This window comes from Callospermophilus lateralis, chromosome 5 (genome assembly GCF_048772815.1).
Source record: "Callospermophilus lateralis isolate mCalLat2 chromosome 5, mCalLat2.hap1, whole genome shotgun sequence".
NCBI lineage: Eukaryota > Metazoa > Chordata > Mammalia > Rodentia > Sciuridae > Callospermophilus > Callospermophilus lateralis.
The window spans coordinates 71966115-71980192 of NC_135309.1; the positions used below are offsets into that span (position 1 = coordinate 71966115).

General features: G+C 39.4%; 2 protein-coding genes across 2 annotated transcripts; both read right to left on the reverse strand.

Annotated features, from left to right (window-relative positions):
- Window positions 1-1914: 1914 nt before the first annotated feature.
- Window positions 1915-5404, reverse strand: LOC143399811 (protocadherin beta-12-like). Its single transcript, XM_076856835.2, has one exon. The coding sequence runs from the start codon at window positions 5250-5252 to the stop codon at window positions 2856-2858; it is 2397 nt and encodes a 798-aa protein (XP_076712950.2). The 5' UTR covers window positions 5253-5404; the 3' UTR covers window positions 1915-2855.
- Window positions 5405-10785: 5381 nt separating this feature from the next.
- LOC143399815 (protocadherin beta-10-like) lies at window positions 10786-13210 on the reverse strand. The gene has a single exon (XM_076856840.2). It carries the CDS (start codon window positions 13200-13202, stop codon window positions 10830-10832), a length of 2373 nt encoding a protein of 790 aa, XP_076712955.2. The 5' UTR covers window positions 13203-13210; the 3' UTR covers window positions 10786-10829.
- Between the last annotated feature and the right edge of the window lie 868 nt (window positions 13211-14078).

Here is a 14078-nt window from a genome sequence, read left to right on the forward strand (position 1 = left end):
AATCAAGAGAAAGGCAAGTATTAAAACTGCCTATTGGATTTAAGACGGTGATCACTGTGGATTTCTGCTAAAATTTGTACTTCTTTTCTTCTGTAGTAATAGAAATGTACACATGACCACTAGATACCTGTCCCAGCATCTCTTGTATTTGGTATGGCCGAGTGAACTCTCTCACATATGGATTGTGAGCATAATTTCTTTTCACTTCCAGATCTGGATGTGCCTCTTCCCTCCAAGCTAGCTATAGAACACATATATGGTAGTGACAGTCATGCAGGTTATGACATTCCCAAAGGGAATGTTGGAACAGTTACTTAGAAATAAACTTGATTCCAGAAGGACTGTTAGGAGCAAAGTTGCCATATATATTTCTAATCATGTACATTGGAAATGTCACACGAAAGAGACATATAAATTTTATAAGCTATTGCATAATCACATCTCTTAAAATAAATCTGTGGTAGCATTTACAATAGCATTTTCAGTAAAGTGGTTGCAGTGCAAGGTAAGATTGCCCTTGGTTGAAAAGTATGAGAAATGAGGAATCAAAAATGAGGGTAGATAAAACTTTAAGGAAATAAAAGGCTGTGGGTGGAAGAAAAAGCTTGGTAAACTAGAAAATTTAACTTAATAGTTTAAGACCAGAAAATGAACAAATTTAAAATGATGATGTGTAACATTCAGTAGAGATTGAGAAAATTAAGATACAGAAGATCAAGTCCATATGAGGCCCCTAGAAGGTGAATATAGGAAGAGATTGTATTTAGGTGGGAGGGAACTCAGTAGGACAATGGTGTTGGTACAGATGTTGTCAAAGGTGTAGACTTGGGGACAGGAAATGATAATTTCCATCTGATGGAGTTTATTTTTCTTTAAGGTATTAGGCAAAGTCTAAAGTAAGTAGATTTTAAGAGAAAGTTGATTAGCAAAATTGTAAAAGGATTTACTGGTCTCAAAAGCCCAATTAGACTTGGATATGATATATTTATAGTGGCAATGGTATGACAATTTTTATCTTATAGAGTGCAGCAGCCCAGGTGTAAGAGAGGGGAAAGGAGACAATTATATTCATCTAGTGTGAAGTTTCATCAAGTGATTTTTGTGAGGGGAAATTTAATAACAGAATGAAGGATATAGGCATGAGAGTAAAAAGAAATGGTAAACATGGGGATTGGCTGTATAGAAAAGGAATTTAAAACCAGAGGAGGGTGATTGCTTGCTCTCTCACACACAAACACATCTTCACAGACTCTTTTTATTCTCTTTGATCACACATTTTGCTAATCTATGTTTTCATTCCTCCACAGTCTTTGGAATTCTTGGGAAACTCAAACATAGGGGCTTTCCCCCCTTTACTGTTTTTTAGTCAGATCATTAAAGGCAAGAATGGTTAGTTGGTCCCTAAATAAACATAAGACAAAACTTCCTCTTACAATGCTTTGAATTTCTAATTTAAAATTAAAACCCAACCAGCAGTTTGGGAGGCTGAGGTAGAAGGATCACTAGTTTAAGTCTAGCCTCAGCAATTTGTTGAGGCCCTAAACAATTTGGTGAGACCCTATCTAAAAATTAAAAAAATAAAATAAAAAAGAGCTGGGGGTGTGGTTCAGTGGTTAAGTATCCCTGGGTTCAATCCCTTGTACCAAAAATAAATAAATAAAATAAATTTAAACCCAAAGGGTTATCTTTCAATAATTCTCAATGCTCCATATGTATCATACTTTTTTTTAGTGCTGGGAATGGAATTCAGGGCCCCATACATCCTAGCCAAGCTCTGAGCTACGTCCCTAGCCCTATATCACACTTTTATATCTCTAAGAAAAGTGCTTATCAAACTCTGGATTGCTACCCCTTAGTAAGCCAATTTCATGACCACACTGAAAGCTTAAAACAATGGAACAGAAAGACTAAGAATTGTTTATAAAACATTTATTTGTAATATATCAATGTTGATGACACATGCAACCTAATTTTACTATTGCTGGGGAAGAAATTGAAAATAAGTACTCAGTATATGTACATTAAACTTAAGGAGAACACAGGGGAAAAATACACATTAGCACAGAAACCCACTTTATACTCTTGCAAATTCTCAGGTTCCTGAATTCAACTGGGTTGAATCCTGGCTTTGTAACATTAATGAGACATCTGGAAAATTATAGCTTCATATTTGAAGATTATATGAGTGGCCACAATATCAGTGTACCTTCACAATCCTTTTCCAGGATGAATAAGCCTTCTTCCTTCTTTTCCTCTTCCTCCTACTTATTTGATTTTGTTTCTCTTTAAAAAATTTGGGGAATCAAACCCAGGGCTTTACCACTGAGCTAGCTATACCCCTATCTCCATCTCTTCTGGCCTCTTATAACTAGATTTTTAGATTAAAATTTTCTATCATACTACATGATTTTTCAAAGTGTTTTTAATAGTAATAAAGATTTTAAAATGTTAACTAAAATGTTTTAATTTAAGAAACATGATATTTGTGACTAGTAACCATTATTAAACCACAAGAAAACTACAAAAAGAAGAGTCTAATGAAGAAATTTTTTAACTACTTCCAAAGTGACCTGATTCATTTTACCATAAACATAAGTGTGTGAGAAACTTTAACTGGAGAGAGGGATATGGGCAAAAAGTGACTTTTTTTTTAATGTAAAGAGATTTAAAAATTAAGACCTCCTGGGTTAGAGAATAAATCCAATTATGACTACATAAACATTTTCATAAAAGCAAGGATGAAAAACACAATAAAAAGAACATTACTACAATTTAAAGTGCATGCAAATTGAGGGAAATAAACATTCGCATGTGCCACAAAGTAAAATGCATATGAAATATCAAATCAATTATGATCACTGAATATTGAACCCAAAGCTACTGTTAAAAGGAGGAGTTTCCTCTGTTTCTTTCCCAGAACACTGGGGTGAAAGGTTGGGGATAATTGGCTTTAGAAATTTGAACTCATTTGTTCCAGTACTTCCCCTAAGACACACCTCATACTGGTAACTCTGGGACAGAGTGCCAGTGCCGCTGACATCCACCAGGTGGCCAGGAAAGTGGCCCTCAGGCACCGAATACACACCCAGCGGCGCCGCCCTGCGCCTCCTGCACAGCCTCACCGCCACGAACACCAGCACAGAGAAGAGGAAGAGAGACGACACCGACGCCAAGGCGATGACCAAGTAGACAGTGAGCGAGTCCCCCTGCGCGCGCTCGGTCGCCACTTCCGGGAGCGGCAGGTAGGGCTGGGAGAAGCCATCCACCAGCAGCACGTGCAGCGTGACGCTGGCAGACAGCGGAGGCTCGCCATTGTCCTTGACCAGCACCACCAGCCTGTGCCTGGCCGCGTCGCGCTCGCTCAGCAGCCTGGCGGTGCGCACCTCGCCATTGTGCGCCCACACGCCAAACAGCCCTGGCTCCGTGGCCTTGAGCAGCTGGTATGACAGCCAGGCGTTCTGGCCTGAGTCTCCATCCACCGCCACCACCTTGGTGACCAGGTAGCCCTGCTCTGCCGCCCTGGGTACCAGCTCTGTGCAGGGCGCAGAGGCGTTCTGCATTGGGTACAGCACGAAGGGCGAGTTGTCATTGTCGTCCAGCACCACCACGCGCACCAGCGCCTGGCTGCTGAGCGCGGGCGAGCCTTGGTCTGTGGCGCCCACGTGGAACTCGAAGGCCTGCACGGTCTCGAAGTCCAGCGCCCTCAGCGCGAACAGCTGCCCATTGTCTGCGTTGATGGAGACTAGAGAGGTGAGGGGCAGGTGCGGGTCCTGGTTTGGCAGCAGCGAGTAGGTGATCTGGGCGTTGGTGCCTGAGTCTCTGTCTGTGGCGCTGACACTGCCTATGTGCATGGCTGGCTGGTTGTTCTCACGGACCAACAGGGTGTAGGACACTTGTGTGAAGGCAGGGGCGTTGTCATTGACGTCGGAGACGAGGATTATTATGCTGTGCTCGGTTTTCAGCCTGGGTGTCCCAAAATCAGTGACCGTGATGGTGATATTATACTGGGCTCTGCTTTCCCTGTCTAGAGTTTTCTCGGTTTCTAGGGTGTAGTAATTCTCAAATGAAGATTTCAGTAGGAATGGGAGGTCTTCTGGAATAGAACAAATCGTTCTTCCATTTTCTCCAGAGTCTCTATCTCGGATACTGAAAACCATGACTGCAGTCTCAGGGGAATTTTCTGGGATTGGACTGGTAATTGATGACACAGCAATTTCAGGAACATTGTCATTCACATCCATTACTTGTATTCTGACTGTAGACTTTCCAAAAAGTCCTCCCCCATCTGTGGCTTGAATGATTACTGAGTATGATTCAATTGTTTCAAAATCCAAAGATGCTGTTAAACTAATTTCTCCAGACTTTCGGTTAATTTTAAATGTCTTTTGAATATCTTCTGAGGCATGAGAAAAGGTATATGATATTTCCCCATTTATTCCGGAATCTAAATCCCAAGCCGTGACAGTGATAACCAGTGAACCAAGGATGCTATTCTCTGGAATCTTCACCTCATAAAATGGTTGCTGAAACTCAGGGCAGTTGTCATTAATGTCTACAACCACCACCCGAACTAAGGCAGTCCCAGACCTGGGTGGGGACCCACCATCCAGAGCAGTGAGAATCAAACTGAGTTCCTGCTGCTCTTCATAATCCAGCGCCTTGTCCAGAACCAACTCTGGGTACTTCCTGTTGTCTGGATTAACTCTCATTTTAATGTGGAAATGAGAGTTGGGGCTTATTGTGTAGCTTTGTACAGTATTCATTCCTACATCTAAATCATTTGCACTTTCTAGTAAGAACACAGCACCAACAGGACTATTCTCTGGGATTTCTAGGAGCATTTCTTTTTCCAAGAAGATTGGAGAGTGGTCATTTACATCTCTTACTTGAAGCTCAATCCGTAAAAACTGCAAAGGGTTTTTCATTAATACCTGAAAATGCAGCACGCAGGGCTCAGTGGAGCTGCAGAGCTCCTCCCGGTCTAACATTTGGCTTAAAAGCAAATCCCCGGTATTTATGTCCAGTTGCAAAGACTGTTTGTTATCATTAGAGACAACCTGAGCTCCCCGGGAGGACAGCTCACCCACCTCTAGTCCTAGGTCTTTTGCCAAATTGCCTACAAAGCTTCCACTTTGCATTTCCTCTGCCACGGAAAAGCTCCCAGGCTCAGAGTGCGCCTCAGATATTCCCAACAAAACAAAGAGAAGTAGGACTTGCCTTGTCTGCAAAGTATCTTCTCCTCTATTCTCCATAGCTCTTTGCCAGAAGGCTTCCTGCAGAATTGATTCAGCTCCACTTTGCCGTTCTGGGAAACGTGTTTCTGGATTTGTCCACTTTGGAAGAATATTGTAATCCGGTTGAATGGCTTCTAGGTTGCCCCTTCTTGGCTTGTTCTGTCTTCCCTGTTCTCCCTGTGCACTGATTAAGCGTCCACAATGTCATCCAGTGGAATATATATTTTTTTCCCCTGTGCGGATATTATCCTGCAGCGCCACCATGCGTCTCCACAGATTTTCACAGTTTGAAAGCTACCTAAATTAAATTCGCATGAATGTCCCATGGAAAGAAATGTCTATTCGTTGTTTGATTACAAATATATTCTTTCACAATTGTTTTACATAATTTATAATTTCTGATTATGTTATCATTTGTTTTAAAATATTTACTAGGTATACCACTCTTCACACAACCTAATGTGCTCAGTGTTTGGGAAAACAGAAATAGAAGATGTGATTCCTGATCCCCAAGAGTTTGTAATCTTTCTGGGAAGATTGTGAACCTGAAACAAGGAGGGTAATATAACTCACTGTCAAGCTGAACAAAATTCCATCACTATTTGGTCTGCCTAAGGTACTAAAGGAAAGAGACAGTATCCAATGGTAATTTGTCTTCTCAGGGAGTATGAAATTGGATTAACAATGAAATGGCATATATTTATATAGTTGCTATAGAACAAGAGAATATTTCTGTAGATTTCTTTAATAGAATGAATTGTGAACTGGTAGAAAATTAAATAAGATGTTGGGATAGGACATATAATAAAACCCACAATTTAGTTATACTTTCTCATATCTTACAAAAAATTAATAGCTACACAAATGCAAACATGTTAGTTTCATTTAAAGCAGTCTTCTAAAACTGACTTCCTTTAGGTTCCCAAGATTTATTTCCACAACAACTATGGCTAACTACTTTCTTTTTCATCCCAGGCAGAGAAAGTGAGAGAGAGTCTCTTTTCCAAATAAAACAAAAACTTAACCTTTATTCTGATGATCAAGTACGTGTTTCTGCTACCGAAGAAGAAGTCATTGTTTCAAGAGGTATTGACAACATTACAGATAGAGCTTTTAGTTCTGGAATTTGAAGACCTATGCTTGTACTTACTTTGTTTAACTCTGTTGGGAATCACCTCTAAACTTGAGGTAGTTTTAGTCCTAGCCAAAGTGCATGGTTGTACATAATGAAGGTGATAGTTTGGAATAGATGCTAGAAGTTTATTAATGGTATCAACTATAGGAAATCTCAAAATTATACTAAGAATGGATAAATAAAAGCCCTAAACACAATATAATTTTAAAAAATTAAATTCAAATTATGTTCTATAATATGTAAGCTTTATGCATAGTTGGAAAAATAGACCAATTTTTAGTAATAAAAAAGTTTACAAGTTAAAAAGTAGGTAGATTGATTATGCAGCTATCCTCCTTCCTTTAAAAATATCTACTGGGCTGGTATTGTGGTTCAGAGGTAGAGCGCTTGCCTCCCATGTGCAAGGTCCAGCGTTCGATCCTCGCTCCACATACAAAAATGAACAACTGAAATAAAGGTATTGTGTCCAACTAAAACTAAATATTTTTTAAAAATCTACTAAGATGACAAAAACTTAAAAATCAACTTTAAAAGGCTAAAATACACAAGTGAACATACATTTTTTAGGACAGAAATCAGAAGAGCAGAGTAACTCACAAGTTCCAAGAAATGGCTAATTTTCCTGCATTGAAAAGACAAAAATAGTGAGATTGTCCCACACAATCCCATGTAAAGATTTAGAGGAATCAGGTGCATAAGAAGACTGAAATTACTTAGCAGCTATAAAAGTTATTAAAGTACATATATAGGAATGTTGAATTCTCTGTTCCTCTCACCATCCTACAGAGACAGGAAAGTATCTCAGGGCTAGTTTATTCTATGGAGAAATTAAATGAGACTTTTTCTAGTCTTGGAGATATAGGCAGGATTAAAAGCAAGTGTAAGGAAAAATTAAGAAAACTTTTCATTTTAAATGGTGATACTTATATTACCTTCCCAGGCAATGCTCTGAGGTTGTAGGACATAAGGTATATAACTAACTCCCACTCCCACACAGTGGATATTCTAGAATTCTAACTCAAGAATATGAAAAGCCAAAATACTTAAACATACTGATATTTATGGTCTTCTAGGGTAACAGCCCTGTCCTTGTATGGTTATATTAGATTGATGCTCTGCCATCAACAGGATTTATTCACTCACAAAGTGTTGATTGCTGGCATTTTAAAATAGCATCCTTCTTAAATATAAGAGGATAGCTAAGTAACACAAGACATTTGAGGAGAAGCCTATATAGCATGAAATAGAAAGGCCCAAACCACTACCACCTCTACAAAAAAGGGAATGAGAAAACCCATGTAATAGAACATAAGAAAGTGGGTGTGATGGTGCACACCTGTAATCCCAGTGACTCTGAAGGCTGAGACAGGAGGATCACAGGTCAAGGCCAGCCTTAGTAAGTTAAGGAACCCCTTAGCAATTTAGTGAGATCCTGCCACAAATTTTTAAAAAAGAGCTAAGGATATACTCAGTGGTAAAGCACTCTGGCTTAAACTCTTCCTCCAAAAAAAGTTAAAGAGAGAGAGAGATGATAATGCCTTTGAAAATGTCCAATTAGTTGGGCTGGGTCGTAGCTAAGTGCTAGCATGCACAAAACCCTGGGTTCCATCCCCAGAACCTAATGAAAAAATAATAAAAAGAGATTGTCTGACCAATATCCACAAAGAATTAAAATCTAATAAAACTAATATTTTTTTAGAATTTAGAACTTACTTCATGCTACCCATTGGTCTAAGTGCTTCATACATTTCCCCATTTAATCTTTGTACTGTTTTTCAAGTTTTTTTGTACATTTTTTGTTTTTGCAACACTGGGGATTGAACCCAGAATTTCCAGCATTTCCAGCATGATTGGCAAGTGCTCTATCAGAAAGCTCTATCCCCAGTCCTACACATTTAAACTTAATAGCAATGGTATGAAGTATACATTCTTATTGTAAGATAAACAATAGATTCAGACTTAAGTGTCCTTACCAGCTCAAGTTCTTGTGTTGCCTGATACATTCTCATTATTAAATGGACACATAATAACAATACTGCATAATGTATGTTTTGAATAATACATCTTAGGGATTAAATTAATTATAGAAGGGAGAAGAAATTACATTTATAAAAAAAATGCAATCCAGGTGCAGTGGTGCACACCTGTAATCCCAGTGGCTCTGAAGGCTGAGGCAGGAGGATCACGAGTTCAAAGCCAGCTTCAACAAAAGTGAGGCACTAAGCAACTCAGTGAGACCCTGTCTCTAAATAAAATACAAAGTAGGGCTAGGAATGTGGCTCAGGGGTCAAGTGCACCTGAGTTCAATCCCTGATACAAAACAAACAAACAACAACAACAAAACTATGAAAAACTCTCAGAGAACCAGAAAGAACTCTTAAAAATATTTGTCAGATGAAAAGAAAAACTTACAAAGATTAAATCATTCAATTAAAATGTAGAACCAGAGACAATAAGAGAGAAAATATGAAAGGACCTTATAGGGCCTTATTGAATCAACAAGGAAGTCTGATAATTCAATGACATTCAGTGAGAATGTAGATAACTCAGGGGAGAAATTGTATTTAAACTTAAAAAGAAAATTTCTCAGAACTGAAACCAAATGTCTAAATGTTAACAGAGTACACCCATGTGACCATATTAATAAATACAGCCTGTACTAAGTTATTTTCAGAATATAAGGATAAAGTTTTCCTCATACTATCAGAAAGAAGAAAGAAAAAAGAAAGAGGGAGGGGGAGGGAGGGAGGGAGGGAGGGGTCACATAAAAAGAGAAATCAGAATGGAATCAGTCTTTGGAACAATTCTATGCAATCAATAGAAGGAACACTTTTGAAATCTGAGGGGAAATTATTTTCAGTCTAGAATTTTATACCCAGTGAAACTATCAATCAACTGGAAAAAAGATGACTTCACAATGCAAGGTCTTAAATAATTATTTAAACTCTTCTGCATCTGTTTTGATGAAGGTATTGAGAGATATATGTTAGCCAAAAGAGAATAAACTAAGAAAGAAAAATATACCTGATTTTATAACAAGGGACCAAAAACACAGGAAAACATTAAAGGGGAAAAATACCTAGGGTGATAGCTTATATAGCAAATAATGTAAAGGAAGCAGAAATATAGATAAAATACCTCCAGGAAATGAACATAATTGGTAGGTATGTAATATATTTGAATACTTTAAGGAGAAAAATAGCTTTTCAAGTAAAGAATAGTGTAAAATATTCATTGCAGTTAATAGAAAATGATGCAAGTGCAAGTGCTCTAGGAAGAATATTTTTCAAGAAATGAAATACAATCATACAACACTAACAATATGGACTTTAACTGATAGTTTAGCCTTTAAAAATATGTGAAAATTCTATTATGAGAATAGGGGAAAGGGAATGTGCAGTGTTTGTCTATATTGTTGGGAAGTAAAAAAGTTAAATCCTTTATTTATTCTAGTAAGAAATAATTAAAATTTAAACAATATTAAGACAGCCTAAACCTACTATTTATAACATTGAAATCAATTTTAGAAGAAGCCACTGTGTAAAAGGTGTCTGGAGATATAAGAAATTACTTTTTGTTGTAACTTTTCATTCATCTTGATTTTAAACCTGAAAATAATATGAACTTACAAAATAAACTGAAAAGTTAATATCTTTCTGACATTCTACCAAATACACACAAGTTTTCAAAATGTTTTAAAAATTGTATTCATTTTCATTCAGGTTATTACATTTTATTTGAATTATAACACATGATGTTCTAAATATCAGCAAAAGTGAACATAAGAAAATATTGGCTAAGTTAGAACAGTAAATGTAAAGGAAATAAAATAATAAACAATTATGGGAGTCCCATATCAATCTCAAAAAGATGTTTAATTTTGCAATGAACACAGAAAAAGTAATTTTTTCCCACATGCTGTGATTTAGAAGTTGGTATGATTTTTAAGATGAATAAATAGAACATTAGAATAAGATTGGAAGTGCAGATATGACTTCTTACATGAAGGAAATACAACAGAAGGGTAGTTTAATATTATGAGGCATGCAGGCTCTAAAATATACCAGGTGAGGGAATTGGGTGTAGCTCAGAAATACAGTGCTTAGCATTCTGAAGTGCTAAGTTCAATCACCAACATTAAACAATAAACAAAGAGGAGAAAACCCCAAACCTCAGTTTTATAGAAAGAAAAATGACAATATAAATATGTGTGCAATTGTAAAGGATTAAAACTTTAAAGGTATTATTCACAGATGGGTATGAATTAAAATTAAACTGTTAATGCAAAAGAGATTAAACAACATTGTAAAATGGTAGATGTACAGTACTTGATAGTTGAAAATCAATTGTTATATTGCATTATAACTGATAGAAAACTAAACTTATTAGGGCTTATAATATTTCAAAAGTACATCACAATATAAACAAAAGTGTTGCTGAAAACTAAATTTACAGCTGTTTCAAAAGATAGGATTTTCTACACTATTCCGCTCAGGACCATTGGTGTAAATGTTAGGGTAAATTGGTTTCAAAAACTTGAATTCGCTTGTTCCAGAAGAACCTCCAGTCAGACACACCTTATACTGGTAACTCTGGGACAGAGAGCCAGTGCCGCTGACGTCCACCAGGTGGCCAGGAAAGTGGCCCTCAGGCACTGAGCAGACCCCTAGCGATGCCGCCCTGCGCCTCCTGCACAGCCTCACCACCACGAACACCAGCACAGAGAAGAGGAAGAGCGATGACACAGAGGCCAAGGCGATGACCAAGTAGACAGTGAGCAAGTCCCCCTGCGCGCGCTCGGGCGCTACTTCCGGGAGCGGCAGGTAGGGCTGGGAGAAGCCATCCACCAGCAGCACGTGCAGCATGACACTGGCAGACAGCGGAGGCTCGCCATTGTCCTTGACCAGCACCACCAGCCTGTGCCTGGCCGCGTCGCGCTCGCTCAGCAGCCTGGCGGTGCGCACCTCGCCATTGTGCGCCCACACGCCAAACAGCCCTGGCTCCGTGGCCTTGAGCAGCTGGTATGACAGCCAGGCGTTCTGGCCCGAGTCTCCATCCACTGCCACCACCTTGGTGACCAGGTAGCCCTGCTCTGCCGCCCTGGGCACCAGCTCTGTGCAGGGTGTAGAGGCGTTCTGCATTGGGTACAGCACAAAGGGCGGGTTGTCATTGTCATCCAGCACCACCACGCGCACCAGCGCCTGGCTGCTGAGCGCGGGCGAGCCTTGGTCTGTGGCGCCCACGTGGAACTCGAACGCCTGCAGGGCCTCGAAGTCCAGCGCCCTCAGCGCGAACAGCTGCCCATTGTCTGCGTTGATCGAAACCAGCGAGGCGAGGGGCAGGTGCGGGTCCTGGGTTGGCAGAAGCGAGTAGGTGATCTGGGCGTTGATGCCTGAGTCTCTGTCTGTGGCGCTGATGCTGCCTATGTGCAGGGCGGGTTGGTTATTCTCGCGGACCAACAGCGTGTATGACGTTTGTGTGAAGGCAGGGGCGTTGTCGTTGACGTCGGAGACGAGGACAGTTATGTTGTGCTCGGTTTTCAGCCTGGGTGTCCCCAAGTCTGTGACCGTGATGGTGATGTTGTACTCGGCTCTGCTCTCTCTGTCTAGTGCTTCTTCTGTCATTAGGATGTAAAAATTTTCCACAGAGGGTTTCAGACGGAAAGGCAAATTATCCTGTATGTAGCAAATGGTCTTTCCATTTTCTCCAGAATCTCTGTCTTTAGCCCTAAAAACTGCCAGTACTGTTTCAGGAGAGTTCTCATCGATGTAGTTGGAAAGTGATGATATGATCAATTCAGGAGGATTGTCATTGGTGTCTAATACCTGGACCAAAACCATACATCTTGCAGAAAGGCCCCCACCATCAATTGCCTGTATGTTTATTTTGTGAGACTTTACTAGTTCATAGTCAAGCAATGCTTTGAGGATGATTTCCCCAGAAAAAGGATTGATTTGAAAGATTGTTTGAATATCTTCATCAGCATCAAAAAATGAATAGGTTACTTCTGCATTGACTCCTGAATCTGCATCTTCTGCAGAGACTTTAACCACAAGAGACCCTAAGGGGCTATTTTCTGGAGCCTGGGTCTCATAAATCAGCTGAGAAAATTTGGGAGCATTGTCATTGACATCCAGGACAAGGATGCGTATAGTGGTGGTTCCTGACCTGGGTGGAGATCCACCATCCAGTGCTGTGAGTGTTAAATTGAGCTCTGGCTGCTTTTCCCAGTCAAGAGCTTTGTCTAGCACTAGCTCTGGATATATTGTTCCCTCATCACTGTCATTAATTGTAATATGAAAAAAAGAATTGGGTTCAATTGTATAGTTTTGGATACCATTAAGTCCTCTATCTGAATCTTGTGCTCTTTCTAAACGAAATGTTGCCCCTTCTGCTGTATTTTCTAGTATTTTTAAGACCATCTCTTTCTCCCGAAATACTGGTGAGTGATCATTTATATCTCTGATTTTCAACTCAGCCCGGTAAATCTGAAAGGGGTTATCCATTAAAATTTGGAAATACAGCATACAGGGCTCTATGGAGCCACACAGTTTCTCCCTGTCCAGTTTTTCATTTGTGAGCACATTTCCAGTATGAGAATCCAGAAGCAAGTGTTGTTTATTATCATCAGAAACCACCCTCGTTCTCCGTGTAGCCAGCTCCTCCACCCCTATTCCCAGCTCCTTTGCCAGATTGACGACAAAGGATCCTCTTTCAGTTTCCTCTGTCACAGAATAATGTCGAAACCCATTAGCTGCCAAGGATACTCCCCCAAACAGAAAGAGAAATAAGACTTGCCTTTGTCTTGGGAAGCACAACCTTCTAGTCTCCATAGCTTCTCCTTTCATCAATTCCAGTAATAAGCAGAACTCCCAGCCTAAACAGCAGTTGGAAGCCTCAGACTTACACTTTGTACTAACAGGGAGCTAAGATTTCTTTTGTCTTTTTCTTCCCAGACCATCTGCCTGGATCCTCCTTTTTTGTTAGTGACCTCAGTAGCAACCTCAGTTCAAAATTTCTGTCTCTTTAGCCTGCAGCGCCACCGCGTGGCTTCCAAAACACTCAAAATTTAAACATTTTTCCTGTGTATTATTTATAAATTATTTCATTTAGTGGTTTTTTTTTCAAATTTTCAATTTTTATTTTCTATTTTTTAAAAATAATATTTGTATAGAGATGCATTCACATTGTTTATTCATTGTTCCATGGGAAAGTTAAAAAAATTGGGAAACAAAAAGTTCCTGCTGTAGCAGTAATTTTGTTCACTTCCCTGATAGGTTTTGCTCCTGTACTAGGTCTTTCAATTGTGATACAACACTTATGCAACCAAATAGAATATTTTGGGTTCCTCATGGAACCACCAAAATAGTAATTTTATTTTTCCAGTGACATTGGGCACAGGAACACCCATACTGGCAAAGAAGCCCATTTCATATGTTTTTCAAAAAACTCCTTCAAAAATCTCATTACAATGCCTAAACAGAATCACCACTCTGTAATCAGAACCAAGCATTTAGGCTGTTCCTTTTCCGTGTTCCCATAAAGACTTATGCATATAACTATGATGACTCTGTAAATAGTATTGCTTCTCATTTTAGGCCACTCTGTCCTTTCTTCAATATGTGAGCTACTTGAGGACAGAAACAACATCTTAGTAATCTTTGGTTGGCAAATAAGCCACTCACTAATTCTGGTAATAAAGCATGCAT

Excerpts from the sequence above, each read along its gene's own strand:
- LOC143399811 (XM_076856835.2), bottom strand. The coding sequence starts at position 5,252 with ATGGAGAATAGAGGAGAAGATACTTTGCAGACAAGGCAAGTCCTACTT.
- LOC143399815 (XM_076856840.2), bottom strand. The coding sequence starts at position 13,202 with ATGGAGACTAGAAGGTTGTGCTTCCCAAGACAAAGGCAAGTCTTATTT.